The sequence below is a fragment of the Panthera pardus genome, unplaced genomic scaffold (genome assembly GCF_024362965.1).
Source record: "Panthera pardus isolate Hobbes unplaced genomic scaffold, ASM2436296v1 HiC_scaffold_6, whole genome shotgun sequence".
NCBI classification, from domain to species: domain Eukaryota; kingdom Metazoa; phylum Chordata; class Mammalia; order Carnivora; family Felidae; genus Panthera; species Panthera pardus.
The window spans coordinates 46,515,686-46,541,035 of NW_026526991.1; the positions used below are offsets into that span (position 1 = coordinate 46,515,686).

The 25,350-nt window shown below is 38.9% G+C and overlaps 1 protein-coding gene across 3 annotated transcripts in view; it reads left to right on the plus strand.

Moving 5' to 3' along the window:
- The window catches only part of PTPRR (protein tyrosine phosphatase receptor type R), a 243,175-nt gene that overhangs the window by 205,342 nt on the left and 12,483 nt on the right, over positions 1 to 25,350 (plus strand). For all 3 annotated transcript variants that reach the window (XM_019455098.2, XM_019455099.2, XM_019455100.2), the window contains 5 exons: positions 2,806 to 2,885; positions 3,320 to 3,457; positions 12,931 to 13,041; positions 15,078 to 15,235; positions 19,842 to 19,955. In XM_019455098.2, the coding sequence (XP_019310643.1) occupies positions 2,806 to 2,885; positions 3,320 to 3,457; positions 12,931 to 13,041; positions 15,078 to 15,235; positions 19,842 to 19,955 (601 nt within the window). The remainder of the gene's footprint in view (positions 1 to 2,805; positions 2,886 to 3,319; positions 3,458 to 12,930; positions 13,042 to 15,077; positions 15,236 to 19,841; positions 19,956 to 25,350) is intronic.

A 25,350-nucleotide genomic window follows, 5' to 3' on the forward strand; every position in this document is an offset into this window, starting at 1 on the left:
TATATATGTATATATATATATATATATATACATATATATATATATATGACATGTATGTATGACAAATATACATATATATATTTAAAATACACATGTACACTTAAAATGCATAAAGTGAATAAAATTATAACAGTGATGATGACAATGATAAAGTTTTGGATATTTTTTAACCCTCAGCTTTTTTTATTAGTCCAGTCTAACATTAAAAAGGCTTTGGTTGGGGCGCCTGGGTGGCGCAGTCGGTTAAGCGTCCGACTTCAGCCAGGTCACGATCTCGCGGTCCGTGGGTTCGAGCCCCGCGTCGGGCTCTGTGCTGACGGCTCGGAGCCTGGAGCCTGTTTCCGATTCTGTGTCTCCCTCTCTCTCTGCCCCTCCCCCGTTCATGCTCTGTCTCTCTCTGTCCCAAAAATAAATAAAAAAACGTTGAAAAAAAAAATTAAAAAAAAATAAATAAATAAAAATAAAAAATAAAAAAAAGGCTTTGGTTATGGGCACCTGGGTGGCTCAGTCGGTTAAGGGTCTGACTTCGGCTCAGGTCATGATCTCACGGTCCATGAGTTCGAGCCCCACATCGGGCTCTGTGCTGACAGCTCAGAGCCTGGAGCCTGTTTCAGATTCTGTGTCTCCCTCTCTCTCTGCCCCTCCCCTGTTCATGCTCTGTCTCTCTCTGTCTCAAAAATAAATAAATGTTAAAAAAAAAAAAAGGCTTTGGTTAGAGGGGTGCTTGGGTGGCTCAGTTGGTTAAGCGTTCAACTTTGGCTCAGGTCATGATCTCACAGTTTGGTTCATGAGTTCAAGCCCCGTGTCAGGCTCTGTGCTGACAGCTCAGAGCCTGGAGCCTGTTTCGATTCTGTGTCTATCTCTGTCTCTGTTCCTCCCCAGCTTGTGCTCTGTCTCTCTCTCTCTCTCAAAAATAACTAAACATTAAAAAAAAAAAGGGGGGGGGCGGTCTTTCGTTAGAAAACTAATTTTCCCCTCAGTCACATGCTTCATTCTTGTTTTAAAAAAAAAAGTATTTGGAAACCTCTAAATACTTGGAAATCTTATAAATTATCAATTTCCAAAATAAACTTAATTCAGCTCGACAAGGAACCTGCATCTAAGCGGTTTATAGGGCTGAGTTCCCAATAAATCATATACTTGGTAGGCTTTATAAAAACTGAAGGAAGTGGGCCTCTTTTCAAGTCTGAGTGGTTTAGAGCTCTTGTGGAAACTTCTAAGAATCAGTGAATACTGAAAAGGAATGAAAGTTTTCCTGTCCCCTTCACTAAGGAAGAAAAAAAGTATCTAGAAAGTCAACAGCAGTGTCTCAACTTTAATAGAAATGAATTGTGATATTAAACACTCTATGAGCCACATACCAGATAGAAATCACAATGGATACTAAAGTTCTTTTTTTTCTTTTAAAGTGAATTAAATACAGGTCTTGCCCTCAAGGGGCTCACTACAATTCATTGAGGACAGGCAAAAAAATTAAGCACTTAAAATACAAGATGGTAGGGGCCCATGGGTGGCTTCGTCGGTTAAGTGTCCGACTTCAGCTCAGGTCATGATCTCATCGTCTGTGCGCCATCCGGCTCTGTGCTGACAGCTCAGAGCCTGGAGCCTGCTTCGGATTCTGTGGCTCCCTCTCTCTTTACCACCTCCCCCACTCACGTTCTCATTCTCTCTCTCTCTCTCTCTCTCTCACACACACACACACACACACACACACACACACAATTAAATAAACATTAAAAAAATACAAGATGATAAATATTAAAATAAAACATGAATAAAAAACCGCCATGCGCCTATTTGGTATAGATCAACAAAAGGATCATTGATGGGCATCAGCAAGAATGGTCTCTGCATAAAACTAATGTTAGGATAGATTGGAGTGTACACAAGGAAGACTGAATTATGGAGGAGGAGGTAAGAACAGTGGGTATGATAAAGTCTCAGAATTTTATCTTTCTGGAGAAGAACAGCAACAGAACAATTACTAAAGAGGAATGTATAGAACTGGCTTCTTAAAAAATGGAAGGGACCATTAAATCAACGCAGTAGACATCAAGTGCCTGCTACACATATAAACACCGTGCTAGACACTAGGTCGTATAGATGAGAAAAAAATCTCCATCCTTACCTTAGGATGCTCAGAGTGTACCAGATTAAAGAAATCATAAAAGGATGACTTGATCTTAATTCATGTATGTAAATGTTGGTAAAAATAACTACCATAGTTTTCCTAACACTGGTTTACAAAGAGTGTTTCAACTTCTTGATGGAAAGTGATTTGAGAAGTTAAGACAATACTGCTAACACGATAGCAATCTATGCAATATCATTTTCATGCTATAGGTGACCAAAGTGCCACACGTGGTAACTAAAGACAGCTTCTTTAACAAGAGGGGGTTCAGGCCAGACCAAGTGTTTGCTTTGGGCAGAAGAGAAGAAAGAAGTGAGCAAGGAAATATGGTGCAAATTCCAAATCCAAAGAACAAGAAAAGAAGCATAAATAAGACATAGGGATCAAGAATCAGGAACCCACCAAAAAATGGCATGATAAATAAAATCATCTCAAGCTTATGGGTAACATTTGTGTTAAGGGACAGGGGAGGGGTCAAGATGGGTCCAATTGTCCTTCAATAAACACAGATGGATCAAGAGACAGACATGCAGACACATCAACAACAAACATTGACACAAACCAGATGACCAGTGTATAAATTAACAAGTGTGCTATGCACAGTTATTGGTGTTCTAAGGACCTTTCAAAAGACTAAATTTGTCTAATACATTCCTTCTTGTTTTCCTCATTAGACCCCCTCAGCAGAGTGTGTTTAAGACCAAAAAATGTAACTGATTCTTTGAGCACCTACATTAATGCTAATTATATTCGGGTAAGTAAATAAATAAAATTTTCTTTCTGATGAGCATGTCAGCTCACTATTTGGAATTGTTGGGGGATTTTTTTTTTCCTCAGAGTGGATCAATTTTGATTTAACTTGATTACTAGCAAGTTTATTTGCTTGTTTAGTCATAATCAACATTGGTAGTGGGTCTTTTACATTGAGTCTTCCTTTCCTGTGTGTCTGTGGCTGCAGTGCTGTCTAGGGCCTGCTCTGATGAGAACTGAGCATTATGACCCTCAATACCATGTGCTGTGCTTGACTAGCTGGGAGAACAGTCACGTGACTCGTGCTAGAATCAGTGAAGTCGCGGAAGTGGTGTTGCTTTTGGACTAGTAGAGCCATCTTGTTCCGAACTTGTTCTAAGCTTTCAGTGCAAGGCATGAATTTCAAAGCCAATATTTCTGTCTCTTTACTCAAACTAGGGCTACAGTGGCAAAGAGAAAGCTTTCATCGCCACACAGGGCCCCATGATCAACACCGTGAATGATTTCTGGCAGATGGTTTGGCAGGAAGACAGTCCCGTGATTGTTATGATCACAAAACTCAAAGAAAAAAATGAGGTATGACCTTTCCCCAAGTAGTGAACGTTGTATATTTTCGGTTGCTGTAGAAGAGATATTGTCTAAGGAAAATTGCCATGTACTTAATAACAGATTTAAGATGGAAACTTTAAGGCATTTAAAGACAATTTCACTTCATGCTTCCAAGAAATGGTAATTAGTGTCATTGTATGAATGGCAGGTTTCTTTCAGACAAATCAATATACTTGGCGTACATGTATCTCACATATTCCACATAGCTCTGCAAGGGAATGAGGAGTTATGAATTATCACTGTGGTTTATAGGCAGGGAAATGAAAAAACTACTCATGTCCCAAGTAATTTTTTTTTTAATTTTTTTTTTTAACGTTTATTTATTTTTGAGACAGAGAGAGACTGAGCATGAATGGGGGAGGGTCAGAGAGAGGGAGACACAGAATCCGAAACAGGCTCCAGGCTCTGAGCTGTCAGCACAGAGCCCGACGCGGGGCTCGAACTCACAGACCGAGAGATCATTACCTGAGCCGAAGTTGGCCGCTTAACCGACTGAGCCACCCAGGTGCCCCAAGTCCCAAGTAATTTTTAAGCACTTACTGTGTGACCGATACTATTTTAGTTGCTGGCAATATAAGTATATTAGTAAACAAAGCATACAAAGATACCTGCCATTGGTCGATTTTTAACTTGCTATTGGGGAATCCAGATTAAAAAACAATAAACATAATAAATTCATAAAACTATAGCAATTAGAAGGGATAAATGGTATAGGAGGAAAAGGTAGAATAAGATAGGGAGATTGGGTGGGGCTGAGCTGTAAGAAGGGTCAAAGGGGAAGGTGAGCTTTGAAAAAAAGATTTGAAAGAAGTAACAAAGCCAAGCAACTTTTTTTTTTTTTGTTTAATTTACATCCAAGTTAGTTAGCATATAGTGCAATAATGATTTCAGGAGTAGAATCCAGTAATTCATCCCCTACATATAACACCCAGTGCTCATCCCAACAAGTGTCTTCCTGAATGCCCCTTGCCCATTTAGCCCTTCCCCCTACCCACAACCCCTCCAGCAACCCTCAGTTTGTTCTCTGTATTTAAGAGTCTCTTATGTTGGGGCCCCCCTCCCTGTTTTTATATTATTTTTGTTTCCCGTCCTTTATGTAAATCTGTTTTGTACCTTAAATTCCACATATAAGTAAAGTCATATGATATTTGTCTTTCTCTGACTAACTTCAAAAAGTCAAGCAACTTTTTCAATATCTTTGTAAGAAATCCAAGAAAAGGGTCAAAGTTAAATTCTATTTGCATACTAGCAGTCTTTCCTCAGGGTCTAGCTTGTAGAACACTCATTCTGTACTTTACATCATAAAAAGAGAATTGTGTAATTCCCAAAGGGTGCTATCCTAGGTACTGCTTACATTTTAGGGCATCCTATTGGATCATTTATCATCTGGTTTTAGTCAGCGCTTGTGTTTGTTTTCTTGTTAAAATTACTGTGTCAGGGCTTCAACATGACAATAAGAATTTAAGAAAGCTGAGCTTTCCTTTTTACCTTTCTGGTGAGTTCTATCCCATGAGTATACTATATTCTGGCTGCTAATCAAGAAAATCCAGGCTTACACGCAGGAGTTTATGAGTTTTGTAAAGTTCGTTGCCTTCTTTCATTTTTGCTACAATAGATAAAGTATTTTTTTTTTCTGAAAGTTATCCTGGAAAAAAAGTCTATTTGGGGTCTATAGATGAAGTTATGAACTTAATTAACTATATAACTTACTAAAGAAATGTATTTTTATGAATTTTATATGAAAGCCAGAGGTGGCATAATAAAAACAGCCCCTAATATTCTCGGCTGTGTCACCCATATCAATCTATCAACACACTGGGCCGCTGATAATTCCTGCACAGTTGTTTAACATCCATGGCATTTTGCCTTTATTTTACCTAGTAGGAAAATATTTTTCAAGCTTAAAATGTATATTCTCTATATATGCATCTGTATATACATTCCTGCATACATATAAGCCAGATAATGTGAAAAAACTCCCATTACAAAACTAGTCATACTGGTTAAAATTTTAAATAGCATAAAATGTAAAATATAAATTAGCAACATTTCCTCAATCTGAGTAGATTGCATTACTCAGTATTAAAATTAAAAATTCCGTTCTGTTCAGACCCTCCATGATGTAAACATAATACTATAGAGGAAAGTTTGATGTTTTACAGATAAAACAGTAAAATAAAAATAGCATGCATAACAGAGCTTGGGGGAAAGAAAAGTCCCAGCCAGCAAAAAGTGAGTAAAAGGCATAACGCCAGAGAATTATGGGTTACTTGTGCTTTAATGACAATACAAGACCTGGAGACAAAGCCTTGGGCTTGCAGGAGCCAAGAGTTGGAATGGAGACCTTCCATAAAGTGAGCTCCTACAAGAGCTGTGCCTTCAGTGAAAAGGTGAACCACGAAAATAAACCTGCCGACCAAAATAGGACTATACCAGGAAATTAATCTATCTAAATCTGGTCTTCTCATGGGAGAGATAAAAAGGTTCTCTGTAGTATTCAACACTTGAAACCCAGGAAATGCCAAGTATAACAATTAATATAAAAATTAATACTGGATTGATGAATCTCGGTGGCACTCTACAAAGGCAAAAACTTTATGGATGCATACACTCTCGGGATTTATATGACAGAATTTCAACAGAAAAAGCCCAGCCAAACAGAAGCTCACAAGTCAAAATAATGAGACAACACAAGTAAACAAGCAACATAAGGAAAAATCAGAAGAAACAAAAAATAGGTAAAATAGACCCACAAGAAATTATAATAAAAGAAACTATAAATATAGGCTATTTTTTTTTTATAATTAAGCACACAAAACATAAAATTAAGAACTTGACAAGGGAACAAGTTACCATCACAAAAGGGTAGGAAGATTTTAAAATAAACCAGAGTCCTAGAAATAAATATTATATAGATATTAAAATTAAAGAAAGCATCATTAGGTTTAATAGGCTAGACATAGCTGAATAAATAATGATTGGATTAAAAAATAGAGCTAAGGAGATTACCTAGAAGATCAAAATGACCAAAGATACAAAAGAGAGATTAAGATATAGGGGCACCTGGGTGGCTCAGTAGGTTAAGAGTTTGACCCTCGATTTCAGCTCAGGTCATGATCTCACAGTTTGTGGGTTCAAGCCCCATGTGGAGCTATGTGCTGAGCATGGAGCCTGAGCATGGAGCCTCCTCTCTCCTGCTTTCTCTGCCTTTCTTCTACTTGTGCTCTCTCTGTCTCTGTCTCTCTCAAAAATAAATAAATAAAATTTAAAAAAAAAGAGTTTAAGACATAGAGGACAGTATGTAAATGCCCAATGTATAGATAATGGATATTTTAGAAGAAGAAAAAAGAGAATATAAGAAAAGAAATAATATTGGAGGAAATATTCCAAAAGTGATGAAAGACATGAGCTCTCAGATTTGAGAAGCACCATAAATCCTAGGCTGGATAAGTAAAAATAATCCCACAACTAGACACATTTATGTAACTAAAAAACACTAAGGGAGATGATTTAACAACAGAGTAAGTAACAAATAGCTTCTCAATAGCAGCAGTAGAAGCCAAAAATCAGTAGAACAATACCTAGCAAGGGATAAAAGAAAATAACGGACAACCCAGAACTCATGCTGGAGTTAACAGCATTTCCTAGATCTGAGTAGAATGTTAATCATTAAATTAAAATTAAAAATTCCTTTCTGTCCAGACCCTCCATGATATAAATATAATACTATAGAGGAAACTTTGATGCTTCACAGATCAAAATGATATTGAGAATTCTGGCTTAAAAAGAAATATGCAGTAAACTTCACACTACCAGGAAAATGCTGTTTACCAAAAACGTGCCAACTTCCAATTGTGTTCAGCATCATTGTTTGGAAGAGACAAAAATCATTTCCTCCAGAAAAAAATGAAGGTGGAGTTATCTTTAGAAATTCTCAGTCTTCGTATTTTCATGAACCATTCTACTTTCTAATAAATAAATGAGTAATTGCCAAGCTCTTATTTAATAATCCACTATTCTCATAATACCAAGATGCTGTTTCTCTTCGTACCATTCGTGTCTTCACTGATGTGGCTATTTTAATTTCCTCCAAGAACTTTTCCTTTGCATTCGCAACTTAGCAAACTGACACAAGAGGTAGATTTCAGCCTATCTCGACTTTTGACATAACTTCCTCACTAAACTTAATCATTAATAGATTTTGATTGAAAGTGAGAGACATAGGACTCTTCCTTTCACTTGAACACCTAGAGGCCACTGTAGGGTTATTACTTGGCCTAATTTCGATATTGTTGTGTCTCAGCCAATAGGGAGGCCCCGGGAGAGGGAGGAGCCAGGGAATGGTCAGTCAGTGGGACTGTCAGAGCACACCTATGGATCAATTAAGTTCATGGTCTTAGGTAGGTGCAGTGGGTGCAACCCCAAAACAATTGCAATAGTAACATCGAAGATCACTGATCACAGATCACCATGACAAATGTAATAATAATGAAAAAGTTTGAATATGTGGGAATTAGCAAAACGTGACACAGAAACATGAAGTAAGCCAAAGCTGTTGGGAAAAATTGTGCCTATAGACTTTCGCCAAGCAGGCTTGCCACAGATCTTCAATTTGTGAAAAATGCAGTATCTACAAAGCACAGAAAGCGAAGCTCAGTAAAAAGAGGTATGGCTGCACCAAGAATAAAAAGAAACAAGCAAACTGAGTCTCAGAACCAGGGTGTCTGTCCAAAGAAGGTCAAGGAAGGTAATGTTGAAGGCCAACCTGGCATGTAAACGGTGGAGCTCCTGCTGACCAGTTTTCAGCTTTCCTGGAGGAGCAGAATTAGCTATTATAATATCTAGAGAGGCAGCCTGGCCTAGCACTGCCCATCAATGCTGGGAAGCCTAATTAGCATTTCTTACATGACCAGCAGTCTGACACTCATACTGCCCAAGCAGTTAAGGGTGGCCCACAATTCAAAAGCTGATAGCTCTCAAGCAAAATCACTCACCTGTCCTTTCAAACACGCTTATATTCCAAATATAACTGTACCTTATTTTTATTTTGCTGGGTTTTATTCGATTGTCTTAGCTTGCTTTGCTTCTAACTATAATTAGAATCCCTCCTATTTGACACTATTAGTCAAAGAAGTTACAGTGGAAAAATCATAAAAACAGCAACCAAAACACTCCAATGCTTTGTTTTATCTTAAGACATGTACATTTGTTCACACTAAGTATTTTTCATTTTTTTATAGGACTTGTTTTGTTCTGTTTTGTTAGTGTTGGTCTGAAGCTGGAGTTCTAGATCATATGGCTTATGGAAATCATGCCCTTTATACATCATCAAACTTGCCCATTTCAGTTTTTTTTTTTAAATGAAAGAGAACACAGAAAAGTTTGTAAAGGATTTATGAATGCAGAATCCTGCGCAGATTCAAACTTTGCACTAATTTTTACAATTGTCACCTGTACCTGATTTGACTGCAGTTTTCTTTACTGAGTCCTTTTTTTTCCCAATGAAAAACTTGTTTAACTTATACAATTATTTCCTATTTTCTTTGCACCTTCATGTTTCACTAATCTATGTAAAATTAAATTATGGGGCTTCAATAATGACTATACCTACCATAAGGAGGTTTGGATGTAAATACACCTTGGTGAACATGTAAAGCTCAGCAGATAGTAAGAGAGGCACTGGGCTTAGTAAGAGACTGGCCCAAGAACCATGTGTTGCATGAGCACCAGCCTATTTCACAGAGAGAAGGAAAGCCACTGGTTAATGCCGTGGTAAAGTAGGGTTGGTTGGATGACAGCGGATGTCAGAGATAGAAAGTAAAATTTTTAAAATGATATTTGCTCTGAGAGTTTTAGCTCCCAAGGGAATTTTCTCAGAGCCCCCTACCAAAATACCTGAGCTTCAGTTTCCCCTGCTGTAAGATGATAAATGATAATAATAGTAATAAACCTGTTCTACCAAATTCAGATGATTGTGGCAGGGATTAAGTGATATGCTGGTGAAGGTAGTTTTTTTTTTTTTTTTTTAATTTTTTTTTTTAACGTTTATTTATTTTTGAGACAGAGAGAGACAGAGCATGAATGGGGGAGGGTCAGAGAGAGAGGGAGACACAGAATCGGAAGCAGGCTCCAGGCTCTGAGCTGTCAGCACAGAGCCCGACGTGGGGCTCGAACTCATGGACTGTGAGATCATGACCTGAGCCGAAGTCGGACGCTTAACCAACCAAGCCACCCAGGCGCCCCGCTTAACATTAAGTTGCTGCACCTGTGTTGGTAATATTTAGTTGGAAAGCCAGGAATGAAAGTAACTACAGTAACTGTAGGCAATCTGACATATCCTATACCTCTCATATGCTAATGAAATCCAAATGAGCCTGACCATCTTCTTTTTACTTATTTAGAGTCACTGTCTTTGTGATGATACATGTTTTTAGCTCAGAGAACAAAATCTTTTTGATTTTAATGCATAGAATTTAAAAAGAAAGTAACTTAAAAATACATTTTTTTCTCCCCAGGCAACTAAATTACTAGCTAGACCTCCTTCCTCTTCATACTCAAATAGCCCTAATGTGGTGGGATTGAGAGGGAGGGTCAAAGAAAAAAAAAAAGATCATAAAAATATAAGAATTTGCATTGCTTTGCCTTGCATTCTACTTTTGCTGTAAACCACTGATTATGAAGAGTTGGTTGATGTCCAGAATCTTTATAGTCAGGGTTCACTAATCACTTGTTTGTACAAGAGACACATGAGCCTCTGAAGACCTCTTTTTCCTCCAAATTATGGATTCTTGGAATCCATAGATAATTTCACTGAAAGGCTCAGCCCAGTTAGCAAAGAATAGTGATAATTTGGGGTTATATTCTGTGAGATAGCGTGCTCTTCTGAATTACCTACAATTAGTGTGGTTTCACAGTATTATCTGTAACAGAGCATTTTCCTTCCTTGCATTTTCTGCCCTTTCACATCATTGTTAGCCCCACAATAAAGAAACCCTAAAAAGCTGTTCACAAAAATAACCCGAACCTGAACTTTTGCTCTTTAAACAACTACATTTGCAGCTCTCCCCCACCTCATATTCAAAAAGTACCCACACTTATCTGGTCTCTTTTTCTCTGTTCTCCTAAAAGGGGGGGTGGGGGGTGGGAATGTATTCCGTGTGTAAAAATAAGCTATTGTATCTCAGAAAGGAGATGGGATGCTAATTAAGGGTTGTTTGAATGAACAAGTCACATTGCATTGTCTACTGGGAGCTGACTGCCAATTGCATTTTTGGTAAAGAGTCAAGAAAAACATTCAAGAGGGCCCCGGCAAGCTTGAGAGAGAAGCAAGCAGCGCTTCCATTTATCAAGTAGGTGCACAAGGCTGTTCAAGTATTGTTAAGAGTCAGGGTGCAGGCTTTGAGCTCCTGTTTTGCAGCTTTTTCCTACGGGTTTCAAGAGCCACCTTCCCAAGGAGGGGGCCTGCTGCTCAGGTCTCATCGTGGACAATGGGGCACGTATACCAGACCGCTGGACCGCTGAATGTCTCTTGCTTTGTTCAATACCTTTTTCAAGATTCTTTGTCACTCTTCTTGGATGCGTCCAGGAGGCATGGGTTTTAAGATACACAATAGCTCGGGTCTTACAGCGAAATAATTGAAGCTTCATTGAAAGAAACCAGGCAAATTGGTTAGTATCATTCTCTTTAACAAACCTGGGAAATTTTAGACATTTGGCACTAGTAAATGAGGAGAGAAATACATTGCTTTATTTTTAAAAGATTTCTTTTCTTAATGTTAACATTGTGTCGGCCAGAGTATGCCTTCAGCCTGATTGCCTGTGGGGCCTGGGTGTGGGGTGGCATGTAAATAGAGGTGAATATGATTTACTTTGTTTGGAAAAGGACCAGAATGTAGAGGATGCAAATGTGTTTTTATTGTCATGGATGAAAGAAACAGTGATTCCACAAGGGCAACTGACTTCCATCCTGGCTCTGGCGTGGAATGGCTACTACTTAGCAAGATAGAATCCCCGAGATGTGTTTCTGATACTTTACATGTCTTTTCCTTTAGTTCTATAAATCTGTGATTCTTTCTTTTGCTGCTCTTTTGAATCTATAAGTTCTTAACTTTTTTCATGTAAGTCCTATGCCTTTGACATAGATGTAAAGAAACAAGTATCCTGAGTACTAAAAGGTCTACCTGACGGAAGGCAACAAGTGAAGAAATTTCTCTATAAATGTGCATGTGTGTTTGCAAGAAAATTATAAGTTCTATTTAAACAGTATTTCTAAAATGAACATTGCTTCTCTGGGCACTTAAAATAAACAGCGGCATTCACACTTTACATTTTTAATCATTGAAATATGTAGTAAAATTCACAGGTTTTTTTTTTTTGCAGATGTTTAAAAGACAAAATAATGAATAATATGAGCCTATATGTATGTTTGAATCTCATTTTGTAGTTTTCTTTTAATAATGTAGCTTGGATATCATAATAATGCAATATTTACTGCTTTATCTAATGCATAATTAAGTGATGATTGAATCAGTTAGATCAAAAACCTAAAAATAGAGCAACCATAATAAGAACAAAGTGTTTTAAATGCTTACTGTATGTCTGGCTTTGTCTGAAGTGCTTTTAATGTATTAAATGATGAGGAAACTGAGGCCAGAGACATTACGTATCTTTCTTACAGATTCTCAGCTAATAATAAGAGGTGAAACCAAAATTTGGACCCAGGTTCTCTGGCTCCAAAGCCTGCACCTTAATTACCATATTATATTGCTGTGGTTGCAATATAATTATTATTACTCATTAAAACCTTCAAAGAGGATTCATCATAAAAAATTTTTTAATAATTTGTTTATGCATTTATTTCAATAGATCCTATATGTGAAAAGATCCTGGAAGATATAGTACCATAAATGTATTAAAAATCCTTATGTCCTCTTTACATACTAGAGAGATCTCATTCTGTGGCATCTGAAACTTTACAAATACTCTTATTAGACACTTGAACTTGAAGCAGGAAAATTTGACTTGGCTCAGTCATTATGAAAGAACATTCCTCTTATGTCGAGTTATCACATGATAAAGTCTAATATTTGGATCTTGATTTCTTAATCCTTAATTTCTCAATTTAGTTCTCAATTTTCATGCGGAGTTTTGGGAAATTTTGCCCTTTTTTGTATGGGATTATTAGCAATAGTGTTTGACAGGCACCTGTAAAAACTGATACTTTCCTTCTAAAATTTTATTGAGATATAATTTGTATACCATAAAAGTCACCTGTTTAAATGTGCAGCTCACTGGTTTTTTGTACATTTCCAGCCTTATAAAATTGATACTTGATTTTTTTTAATTAATTAAACAAAAACTCTTGAGGCGCTTGAATGAAAAGTACCCTAAAACCAGTGAAATCATTAATATCTGTTGTGTTCTTTTTTCCCCTCCTCCAGAAATGTGTGTTATACTGGCCAGAAAAGAGAGGAATTTATGGGAAAGTTGAGGTTCTGGTTATCAATGTAAATGAATGTGATAACTACACCGTTCGAAACCTTGTCTTAAAGGTAAGAAAAAGCTATAACTATCTAAAAAGTAGATGATATGAGAGGATTACATTTCTACTCTGAAATTGTTTACCCCAATAAGTGCTGCAGGTTCAATTTAAAATTTAATAATGTCTGGGCGCCCAGGTGGCGCAGTCCTTTGAGCATCCGACTTCAGTTCAGGTCATGAGCTCACAGCTCCTGGGTTGGAGCCCTGTATCAGGCTCTGTGCTGACAGCTCAGAGCCTGGTGCCTGCTTCGGATTCTGTGTTTCCCTCTCTCTGTCCCTCCCCTGCTTGCGCTGTCTCTCTCTCAAAGAATAAAATAAAATGTTAAAAAAAAATTTTTTTAAAGATTATCTTTAATAATGTCAAAATCAAAGAGAAATTATGATCATTCCCTCATGTATTTCTTTGTTGTCAGTTACTCTTAGTATGTGGAATGACGAAATTAACATAAGTAGGCATTCAAGAAATTCACTAAATCGGATGTTGTGATCTTCTAATCTCTGTAAATAAAACATCCCTGATTTAACATTTTGAATGCCTTTCAAGGCTTGTACTGGAGACTTTACCACGGTTTGGGTGTTTTCTTATTTTTTTTAACCTTTATTCATTTTTGAGAGACAGAGACAGAACACGAGTGGGGGAGGGACAGAGAGAAAGGGAGACACAGAATCCAAAGCAGACTCCAGGCTCTGAGCTGTCAGCACAGAGCCAGTCACAGGGCTTGAACCCACGAACTGTGAGATCATGACCTGAGCCGAAGTCAGACACTTAACTGACTGAGACACCCAGGTGCCTCCCCAACCCCACTTTTTTTTTTCTTTTTTCTTTTCTTTTTTTTTTTTTTTTTTTGTCACTTTGGTCTAAGCAGCTTTTAGTAAGGTCTGGAAACTGAAAGAGAAAATCTGTGCTTGTGGGTGGCTGTAGGAGGCAAGGCAAACCTGAAGTGTTGACGAGATCTTCCCAAACTCGGAGTTACGGTAATTTATGGGGACTTTCCCCAGACCAGATTATGTCATAGAAAAGTTATCTTATTTAAATTATGGGCAGCAGATGCTGAGGCACGTTGCCATGGTACTGTTTTTGCTTCTAGAGAACAATCATCTCAAAGATTTCAATCCTATCTAGAGCCTCCCTGATGGTACAGAATCATCACACAGAAAGTATAGAAGCCAAGCTGCACTGAAGGTTTTTTTGTTTTTGTTTTTGTTTTTGTTTTTGTTTTTGTTTTTGTTTATTTACTTATTTTTAGAGAGGGGAGGAAGCGGAGGGGCAGAGAGAGAGGAAGATAGAGAACCCCAAGGAGGCTCTTCACGGTCACCACAGAGCCTGACAAGGGGCTCGATCTCAAAACCATGAGATCATAAACTGTGCCAAAATTAAGAGTTGAACACTTAACCAGCTGAGCCACCCAGGCGCCCCTACACTAAGGGTTTTTAGAAGGAAATTCGAGATAGGAATTTCATTGAGTGCCTCCCCTGTGCCAGCTCCCCAGCCGGGCACTGGGTTTTGAGATGATATGCATGGACTCTCACTCACTCTAATCTAGTGACCCTTTCTAGCTCCTTATTACCGGGACTCCTAACTGCTGTTAGAAACTACAACTTGGGATGAATGTAGAAATTCAAATGTAGGGGCCAAATGTAAGGGTAAGTGTTCCTATGAGAGTTAATATGTTTATCATCCCTTGTCAAGAACGTTCAAAGAGCAGGAAACATGGTCCATTCAGATTCCCTCCTGGCTTCCTTTGCATCTACCATTATGTTTATTATAACAAATTACAAACACCTATCTAGCATATGTTTCATACGCATTTTCTATTTTAAATATCTATTTCTCAAGACTGTCAAACTTTGACATCAGCCTATTTGTAGTAAAGTTTTCTCAAGGTGGAAGAGTACTCTTCAGAAATCTCCTAGATCTTTTTTTTCCACCCAGACAGAAGTAAGTTGCCAGCAAGCTGGGAGTGATAGAAGGCATTCAGTATTGTGGTTTGGATGACTTTTAGTTCCACAAGTAAATGAGGCATTTGGTGGCTATTGCTATTTTCAGCAAGGAAGTCACACCCAGCATGTGAAGCATTACTGGTACACCTCATGGCCGGATCACAAGACTCCAGACAGTGCCCAGCCCCTTCTACAGCTCATGCTGGATGTAGAAGAAGACAGACTTGCTGCCACGGGCCGAGGGCCCGTGGTCGTCCACTGCAGGTAAGGGGTAACCGTTCTTTCTGCCTAAGCAACTGTCTAGCCTCTGTAAAGTCATCAGACAGATAGAAGTTGGGTTGTGCTTCCTGGTTGTGACTTTATTGGTAAACTAAAGATTTGTTGAAATTGGTTAACTTCTCAATGTTTGAGTTTGGATCAGGACGATACTTTACAGAACTGAAGCAGTATTCCCAGAGCATTTAGGCAAACAATTACACAGTAGAGAAAACACCACTTCTAAATAAATGACTCCGGGAACAGGAGACTTTATTCAGGCCTCTACGTCAAAACGTACATCGATTGCTTTTGTATCGTCGGTCTCATGTACACTAGGAATGACACATTTTTCAAGATTATTAATGGCTTTTTCGTTATTTCAAGATGGCACTGAACCATACATGAGTTGGATCTTGATAGCATTTATTATTATGTCAAACTTGGTGAAAACCAGTCAGCTATTTTTGAAGTTATTTCATAAGAAAAAAAAAAACAGATGGAAGCAAATTTATGAAGTGGGAACTGAACAAGTGGTAGTTCACCAAAAGGAGAACAAAGTGTTGTTACCAGAACATGGAGTATTGGGGGGTAGGCCGAGAAAAGCAACAGATGTCTATAGTGGTTCCCTTCCCTAATGTCTAACTTGAAGCTCTCCTCTCATAACTGATACCTCATTCCCCAGACTTTCCTTTTAGTGTGCCCAAACAAAAGCAAATAATTTTAAAGTTATTTCTATAACCAGCCATTTATACTTGGTCAAAATAATTTATGTTGCTTTGTTTAACCTCTTAAGCCTTGCAAGAAAGCTTTTGATGATAATATTAATAAATAAAATTATAATTATTTTATTTTTTTAATGTTTTTATTTATTTTTGAGACAGAGAGAGACAGAGCATGAGCGGGGAAGGGGCAGAGAGAGAGGGAGATACAGAATCTGAAGCAGGCTCCAGGCTCTGAGATGTCAGCACAAAGCCCTATGCGGGGCTCGAACTCACAGATTGTGAGATCATAACCTGAGCTAAAGTCGGATGCTTAACCAACTGAGCCACCCAGGCACCCTGCTAATTAGTTTAAATTATAACTTTAGTCTCCTTCTTTTTTGAGCCTTTATAGTTTAATTAAGAATGAAATTTACTATATATCTATTTATCCAAAGGAGTCATTATCCAGTTTCTAGCATTAGGCCTTACCCTAAACTTCCCTTAGGGGTGAGGAAAGACAGCCTAATTGGTCATATTTTAGGGCTGGAACTGTCCCCCACCCAAAATCATAAAACACTCAGGATATCTAAAATGAACTAGCCATTTCCCCTATAAAACCAGCTCCCCTTCTGATGACTATTTCTAAGAATAAGACCAGCTTTTTTCCAGGCACTCAATATCTAATGTTGACAGTTATCTTTGGCCCTTCTCTCAACTCCAGCCTCAGTATCTAATCAGTCACCAGATTGGCTTTCCCTTCAAAGCTTCTCCCATAATCATCACTTCCTGTCCAACCACCCAGGTTCAGGCCCTAATGACCTCATACATGTATTTTAGAAGTAGTCAACTAATTGCACAAACACACCCCACTTCCCTATGCCCCACCCCCAGCCCAGCCTACTCACCCACTTCTCTTGCATGGTGTTCCTAAAACCCTGGGTTTTATTAATCCTGGATCTGTGGATGAACTACAGGGGTCAGTGAACTCTTTGAAATTACTTTAACAAATTGGAGTACATAAAGTTATGTGAGTTTTTCTGGGGAATGAAAGTCCATAGTTTTTATCAAATTCTCAAAAACAAAACAAAACAAAACAAAACACAAAGCATCACTATTTTAGAGGATGAAGTTCAAACTTCTTAGTTTTCCATGTAAGATCATTTATAGGCTCTGATGAAGTTTCGGGGTGATGGTGAGGTGGTCCAGAGCTGATGACCAAGAAAGAATTCTTGAGACATCTGTGGTGCAAAAAGTTGGTTTTATTAAAGCATGGGGACAGGACCCGTGGGCAGAAGAGCTGCGTGAGGTCATGACCGGTAACTCATTACATACTCTTGGTTTGGGAGGGGGTCAGGAATAGAGTAAGTCTCTAAGGTATTTTGGAAGCAAGGTTTCCAGGATCTTGAGGTGCTAGCTGTTGCTAGGGAGACTCCATTTATTACCATTTAGTAAAATCTCAGTCATGAGACTCTTCAGATGTATATTGGGGGCCATAAGCTTAGAGTATGATTGCCAGCATATACCTTGGGGGAGCTGAGAAAAAAGAAGTTTCTAAAGGAATTTTTATGCATTGAAGGAGACTTACAGGATCCTGGGAGATGGGAAAATGTTAAGCTAAGATTCCCTTTTGCCTCTAGCAAAGTGGCATCATCTGTGGCAGCTGAACTCCTAGAGGGAGGTCACTCTGCTGGTTTCAAGGACTTGTCAATGGGCTATAGACAGTAAAGGAATTTAATTTTTCATTTGCCTTAGTTTCCTACATCACCATGGCAAGCACTTAAACCCCTTTCCTTTTGTTCTTGGGTAGCTAGGAGTGTCCCAGGAATATCACATGCATTCCACCTGGAGTGGGGGAGTATGTTAACCTGGACTTTACCCTTGGCTTGCCCCACGGTCCTTCATCAGGCTCCAGTGTGTCTGCCCAGTCTTGTTTCCCACTATTCCTCCAAAATAACTTTCTTTTCAGGCCAAGTTAGTCTACTTACTATTGTACATCATATATCCTGTTCTGCAGCAATTCTTTCCATTCTCATACATGGAATATTCTGATTCACAATAACCAAAATGCCCTCCATTCGTAGGGTCCAGTTCAAATCCTATCTCTTTAGTGAAACAAACTCTTTATAGACTCTTTAACTAAAAGGGACCTCCTTCACCTCTGAATTCCTCTGCACTCACATTCAACAGGAAACAAGCACCAAATATGAGAAATAAATGCTATTTGAGTGCCAGGAAGGGAACTATTAATTCAGAACATGAGGACTGAAGAAAGCTTCTAAGAGTTGGGGTAATGTTGAACAAGATCTTAAAAAATAACCAACGTGTGTGGTTTTAAAGGGTGGTAAAGAGGGCATTTCTGACTGACCAAAGGAATATCATTAACACAGAGAGAAAAAATGAAAAATAAAAGCCATTTTTTTTGCAAGGATTCATGTAAATGAAAAAAAAAATGGCACAAAAGGTACAAAGAGAAGAGTAAAAAGACCTAAAGCTTGAAAGTTAGCCACTTTCATATTGTGCAAGTTCACAAATTCCATGGTAGGGAGCTCAGACGTTATCTGTAACTACTGGAAGGCATCTACAGTCTTTGAGTAGAGAGTAATATGCTCAGATTCCCATTTTAGAAAGATGAACCTAGCAGCTGTGTGTATCGTGAATTAGTCCAGGAAGAGACTCAAGACTTGGCAACCATAATGAGATCATTGCTAACCATGAAGTAAGGAGGTGTCGAAAACGTGAGCACAGTTTATAGAAAGGAAAGCATGGATCCCAAAAGCTTCAGTAGAGGTGGAAAATATAAGAATTGGTAACAGATTGGATGTGGGAGGTGAGAGAGGAGAGATGTTGGAGATGGCTCCAAGATTTCTAGGCTGGAAAACTTGTGGCTAACTGGTAATGCCATTGAGGGAAAAGATAATTAATTCTGTTTTAGATACATTGAATTTAGATACATTGAATTAAAGCCAGTGCAAAATAGTAACATCAAGAGTTCCAGCTAAAAAATGGAATGCTAATCTAGAGTTTAGGAGAAACTTAGGGAATTTAGATGTAAATTTGAGAGAAATTTGCATAAAGACTATTAGTGGTAGAAATTGCTGAGGAGGGCGGAGAGGGAGAGAGAGGAGGAATATGGAAAGAGAGTTAAAGGGCTTATTAGGTTGATAATTTACCATCTAAGGCAGATGAATGGGGCAAGCCCTCCTGGATGGAAGGTGTTTTATTCAACTATCACCTGGACATAAATGACTCAGAAATATGTGCCTCTGGCCACAGGCTTCTCCCAAACTGAATTGAATCTTCAGTTCTTCACTAGAATCTTCAACATCAGTCTATCCAAGACCGAACTCCTCACCACCCCCACATCATCCCTTCTTCTAGAATTCTGCCTTTGTCTCATTGGCGCTTCCTTTCTTTCGATCCCCTAGATTCACGTCTGTGATGTGTCTAAGTCTTTCTCCTCCTTTCTAGTGCCTATACCTTACTTAAATTTAGGTCCTAATTATTTTTTGTAGAATAATTACAATGCCTTTTTCACTATTCTCCTTCCACCCCACACTCCCTACTGCATATATAACTCAATGATCACTGCACCAGGCCAGGTTAGTAATCTCAGTCTGAGAGCTGCTGTCGCTGTTTTTACTAACCCTGGCTGCCCATTTCAGATTTAAACACCCTTTTAAAAGAATGTCTTTTATCTTGGGGAGGAGAGTAGGGGGATGGGTGAAATAGGTGATGGGGCTCAAGGAGGGCACTTGTTGTGATGACCACTGGGTGATGTATGGAAGTGTTGAATCATTATATTGTACCCCTGAGACTAATATTATATTGGAATTAAATTTAAATAAATAAATAATAGAATATATTTAATCGTTTCTCCTTTGCATCTACCTTTTTACTCTTTGTCTTTTCAGCGCAGGGATAGGTAGAACGGGGTGTTTTATTGCTACATCCATTGGCTGTCGACAGTTGAAAGAAGAAGGAGTTGTCGACGCCCTAAGCATTGTCTGCCAGCTTCGTGTAGACAGGTAAGTGTCCGCTGGACCGTGCAACGGAGATGTCACTTCACACATAGCGTTATCAGCCACAACCTGATCCCATCAGTCTGACTTAGTAAGCATCACAAGCTCCAAAGTCTTAAATCTCTGTAGAGACCTGTGTAAGACGCTTACGTAATATCTTACATTAAAAAGCCATCAAGGAAAGTGTTATTTGCAACACCGACCATCAAGAACACAAAACTAAAAGCTTATGCTTAATCCTTCCTCATCTCTAACACAGGTATTTATGGTGTAGCTGTTCCCTCTCTGTCTTACACCCTTGTTCCCTTCTATTTACTCTGCATTTCCATTTGGCTTAATTGGGTCGTTCACCTTAGGATCTTGATTGTTTAAAATGAGGCGTGTCATACTACCAAAAATCATCTTTTTTCTTAGTCTACTTTTTTTAATGTGAAAAAATGTAGATAACAAAATGTATCATCTTAACCATTTTTAACAGTACAGTTTAATGGTGTTGAGTATATTCACATTATTGTGCCTCCAGTTTACAGAACTCTTTCCATCTGGCAAAAACTCTGTACTCATTAAACAGCAGCTTCCTGTTCCCTCCTGCCCCCGGCCCTTGGTATTTTACTTAGTGTAATATCCTCAAGATTTATCGATGTTGTGGCATGTGATAGAATTTTCTTACTTTTTCAGGCTGAATAACATTCCATTTTATGTATACACTGTATATGGTTTATCCATTCATCCATCAACGGATACTTGGTGGCTCCCACCTTTTGGCTATTGTGAATAATGCTGCTATGAACATGGGTGTACAAGTCTTTGTAGAGATTCTTTTAGATATATACCCAGAAATGAGATTGTTGGATCATACAGTAATTCTATTTTTAATCTTTTGAGAAACTGCCATACTGTTTTCCACAGTGGTTACACCATTTATATTCCTACCAAAAGTACAGTTGTTCCAACTTCTATACACCTTTGCCAATGCTTGTGACTTTCTATTTTGTTTTTTGTTTGTTTCGTTGGTTGGTTGGTTGGGTTTGTTTTTTTTTGTTTTTTTTTTTTTTTTGATGGTAGCCATCTTAATGGGTGTGAGGTGGGTGAGTTGTTTTTATATGGAGATGATTTGATCACCTTTGTGATGATCTGTGTTTATCTGTGTTGAAAACAAAACAAACAAGAAAGGTCTCTTCTTCCTTGCTCCACAACTAAGCCTACCTGGGTAGATGAAGAGTTGAGCCAGTGATGGAGAAAGTACACAGATGCTCTTTGAGAACAGGCACAGAAAAAGATGCTGTACCAGCAGATGGATAGCCAGCCTCTCTGCTCTGCAAGTCAGTGTACTATTGTGGAAATGAGTTGTTCTGCAAGGCTGAAATACTGCGTTCTCTTCTTTCATTCATGCGGCAAATATTTATTAATTACCTCCTATGCCCAAGGCATCATTCCAGATGCTACACGTAGAGGACTCAACAAGATGAGTGAAGCTTTGCTTTCCTAGAGTTTACATTCTAATGCAAAGAGAGACAGACAGACAGATAATTTAAAAAAGGAAAGAAATGAATGGGATAATTTCAGACAGAGATAAATGTTGTGAAGTAAGAAAACAAGAGGGCCATGGGAGAAAGGTCTCTTGGACTTGAGCCCTGTGTCCTCCTAAAAGTGCAGTTACCTCCCAAGATTCATTCAACAAATATTTATTGAGCACCTACTATGTCCCAGGTCCTTGGATTTCAATAAAAGACACAAAAGATTGTTCTAAAAATTCAGATATATGTATTATTTAAAGTAGGATCTGTCTCATAGTAAACCTTCAATAAATGTAAACTGTTATTATTATCTTCATTATTATTAAAATTATCAATACAGCCTATCTCTAAAAATTAAGCATTCAGATCCCTCTGTCCAGATGAGGTTTTCCTTCCCCATCCCTATTATTGTTCTTATCTCTTCTTGAATAATAGCTTCAAGTCCTTGTAGGTGTATCTTCCCTCTCTTTTTCTTTCAATTTTGCCTGGCTTAATAGAGGCTGTTCATTACAGTGGTTAAAATTCTGGACTCTGGAAACTGATTGCCTGGGTTTGCATTATGACTGCTCCCATTTTCTGGTTGTGTGGCCTTAGGCAAGCTGTGAGACCTTCCCTTGTCTGGGGTCTCTCATCTGGAAAATGGAAGTTATACTTGTAGCCACATGCTCTTGTTGTTGCAAGGAGTAAGAGTAAGATTGTAGGTTCCTGGGGAGCCTGGGTGGCTCAGTCGGTTAAGCATCCAACTTCAGCTCAGGTCATGATCTCATGTCTCATGAGTTCAAGCCCCACATTGGGCTCTGTGCTGACAGCTCAGAGCCTGGAACCTGCTTCGGAGCCTGTGTCTCCCTCTCTTTCTCCCCCTCCCCTGCTCACCCTTTCTCTCTGTCTCTCTCTCTCTCTCTCTCTGTCTCTCTCTCTCAAAAATACATAAACATTAAAAAAATTTTAATAAAATTATTTAAAAGAAAAGATTATAAGTTCCTGGCACATAATAAACATGCAATCACGTTTAGCCACTGTTGTTATCAATATATATAGCGAGAAACCTGAAGGTGCATCTATAAACTGAAAGTAACAATATATGCCTCACAGGGCTGCGGTAGTATAAAGATGAGATTACATCCATGACGCACTTGGTAGAACATTTAGCCTATGTTTCTAACGCTCTCTCTACCCCTCCCACTTCCTCCCTTTCCATACCCCACATATAACTGCTTCCAAAAATATTTTCTTTCTTTACATAAAATCAGCTCCACTGATGTCTCCTGCTTCTCTTACAATTGCTATCTTAGTCTCCTTCCATCTAGTACTGCCTGTCCAGCTGGAATAGGGTCCAATTTTTCACTCCAGACTCTGGAACCTACCTTCACCCAGAAGTGGGGCCTGCGTCAGAGGGTAGGGAATAGCACCAAATCAGCCTTGAGCTGTTCCCATGGTGACCTTGATCTCTCCTGCTTTGTGCTTCCGTAAACAAACCTCCTACTGCTGGGGACCCCAAATCCCTCAAGGACTCCAGTTCAAACCCCTGTACCTTGCTGTCTTGCCAGCTAGTGCCAAAATTCCATAAACGCCAGATCCCCACATGGATCCAGGCTGACTCTGAACAGAGTTGATCTCCAACACTCTCTCTGAACCCTTTTTAGAACAACACCTTGGGTTTAGTTTGCTCATTTTGGAGGCTTTTGTTATTCTTAAATCTTGGCTCTTCACCTTCCCATCTCCCACCTCCTCAACCTGCTTTTGTAGCCTGACCTCCACCTTGATTTCCATTTCCCAGTCACATTGCCCTGTCAAATCTACCCAATAGTCCTCTAGCTTTGAATGGAATCACAAGTAAATTTTTTAAACCATATCACAATGCCTCCTCTATCGGTCCCTTCCTTCCTAAAGCAAACGGTCAGAAATTTTAGCCTTGGCTTTCCATCACCACCAAGGTCTCCCCACAAGGCTTGTCTTTTTATTGTTGATAGGATCTCCAAAACATATCAAAGCTTCTCTGCTGATCCGAAGGCTCCCTGCCCCCTGCATTTGAATTCCTGCCAGTATGTATCTGGAAATCATTCTAACAGATTCATTAATCAACATCTCTTCTATACACATTCTTTCTGAGCAGCTGCTTCTGTGGTTTATGAAATGGACCCTTTCTTTAAAACCTTCCTCGAAACTTTGCCTGCCTTCCTTCACAGGATCGAAACAGATTTTCTTTTTCTTCTCTTCCTTCTGCTATGCAATCCCCTAGTTATTATGAAAAGCAAGACAAAAAAACTGCCTCCTTTCCTTCACCCCATCCAACTTCTTTTCCCCCAGGCTTCTTGCCACTTGCTCCAGTTTTCAGTTGTTTTTTCCTGCCACACTTCATCTTTAAAATTCCAGTTTGTAGGGTGCCGGGGTGACTCAGTCGGTTAAGCATCTGACTCTAGATTTTGGCTCAGGTCATGATCTCACGGTTTGTGAGTTCGAGCCCCGTGCCTGACTCTACACCTCTGTCCAGCTTGGGATTCGCTCTCTTCCTCTTTCTCTGCCCCTCCTCTGCTCGCTCCCTCTCTCTGTCTCTCTCTCTCTCCCACTCTCTCTCTCTCTCTCTCTCAATAAATAAGTAAACTTATTTTTTTAATAAGTAAAATAAAATTCCAGTTTGAAGGTGATTGCTGCCATTGACCCTATCATTAACTCGTATGCCAGTAAAAGAAAAACTGGCCCCAGAAGATCCAAACACCCACCTTTCTACTCCTGTGGCTTGTCATTCATCAGTTCTTCAAACCTTATCCCCAACCCTAGTTTCTGTGGCCACCTTTGCCTTCAGTCCTGAAACTGTCTTCAGACATTCCAGAATGCACTATTGACACTTGGAAGTTTTTAATCGTGGCCTCTCCACCGTGGCCTTCAAAACACATGTCTTACATGTCTCATTTAACTCCCAAAATGAACCCAAAAGTAGGAAAAGAAGTATTCCTTGGCCCTGTTTTGTTCAATAAAGAAACAAAGAATTCAAGACATCAAGTAACTTGCCCAAGATCATGTAGCTAAAAGACTGGAGAAATAGACCTCTTTGGAATCCAGGACTTCTGATTTCTAACTCAAAAGGCATGACCAGTGTAGATGAAAGTAAACAGTCTTTTGGAATATGTTTATTGCAAAACTGCTTGACAAGAAGCATACCCGTTTGATAATGCTTTGCCAATTAAAAAATGCAGTGGTACCATAATTTTTAAAACAAGGTCTAGTATGAATGAGAGCTGTTTCATGAAGAGAGTGATATTGTCAGCTGTTGCCTTAAGAATATAATTTAAGGAACATAGGAAAGTTGCCTCATCCCAAAATGTCTGTCTATGGAGGATACCTAAAATATCTGTGTATGGTGAATGTCTGAAATATCACTATTAGAGAACCAATCTTTGGTTAAAAGAATCATTCTTTTTTAAAGTTCATTGAATGTGGAGGAGAAGGTGAGAGTGACACCTTATGCTTTCTCAGTTATTAACCTTTTTTTAAAAAAAAATATTTATTTATTTATTTTGAGTGGGAGAGAGAGTGCAAACAGGGGAAGGGCAGAGAGAGTGGGTGAGAGAGGGATTCCCAAGTAGGCTCCGCACTGTCAGTGCAGAGCTCGATGTGGGACTTAATCCAATGAACCATGAGATCATGACCTGTCAGCTAGACCCTTCAGTCTAAACAATGTGATCTGTCTTCTCCAGCTAGAGTAAGGTAGCTAGAGAGAACATAACTCCATGCATTAGGAATACATTCAGAACTTAGTTTTGATGAAAGGGAATTGAAGAGAAGGCCCCAGAAGCTGGGTACTCCCTGCAGTGGAGAAGACTAGTAGAGAGCCGTGGGTACTGGGAAAGTGAGGGGCATGGAGGGGAAGCAAAAGAGCTTACAAG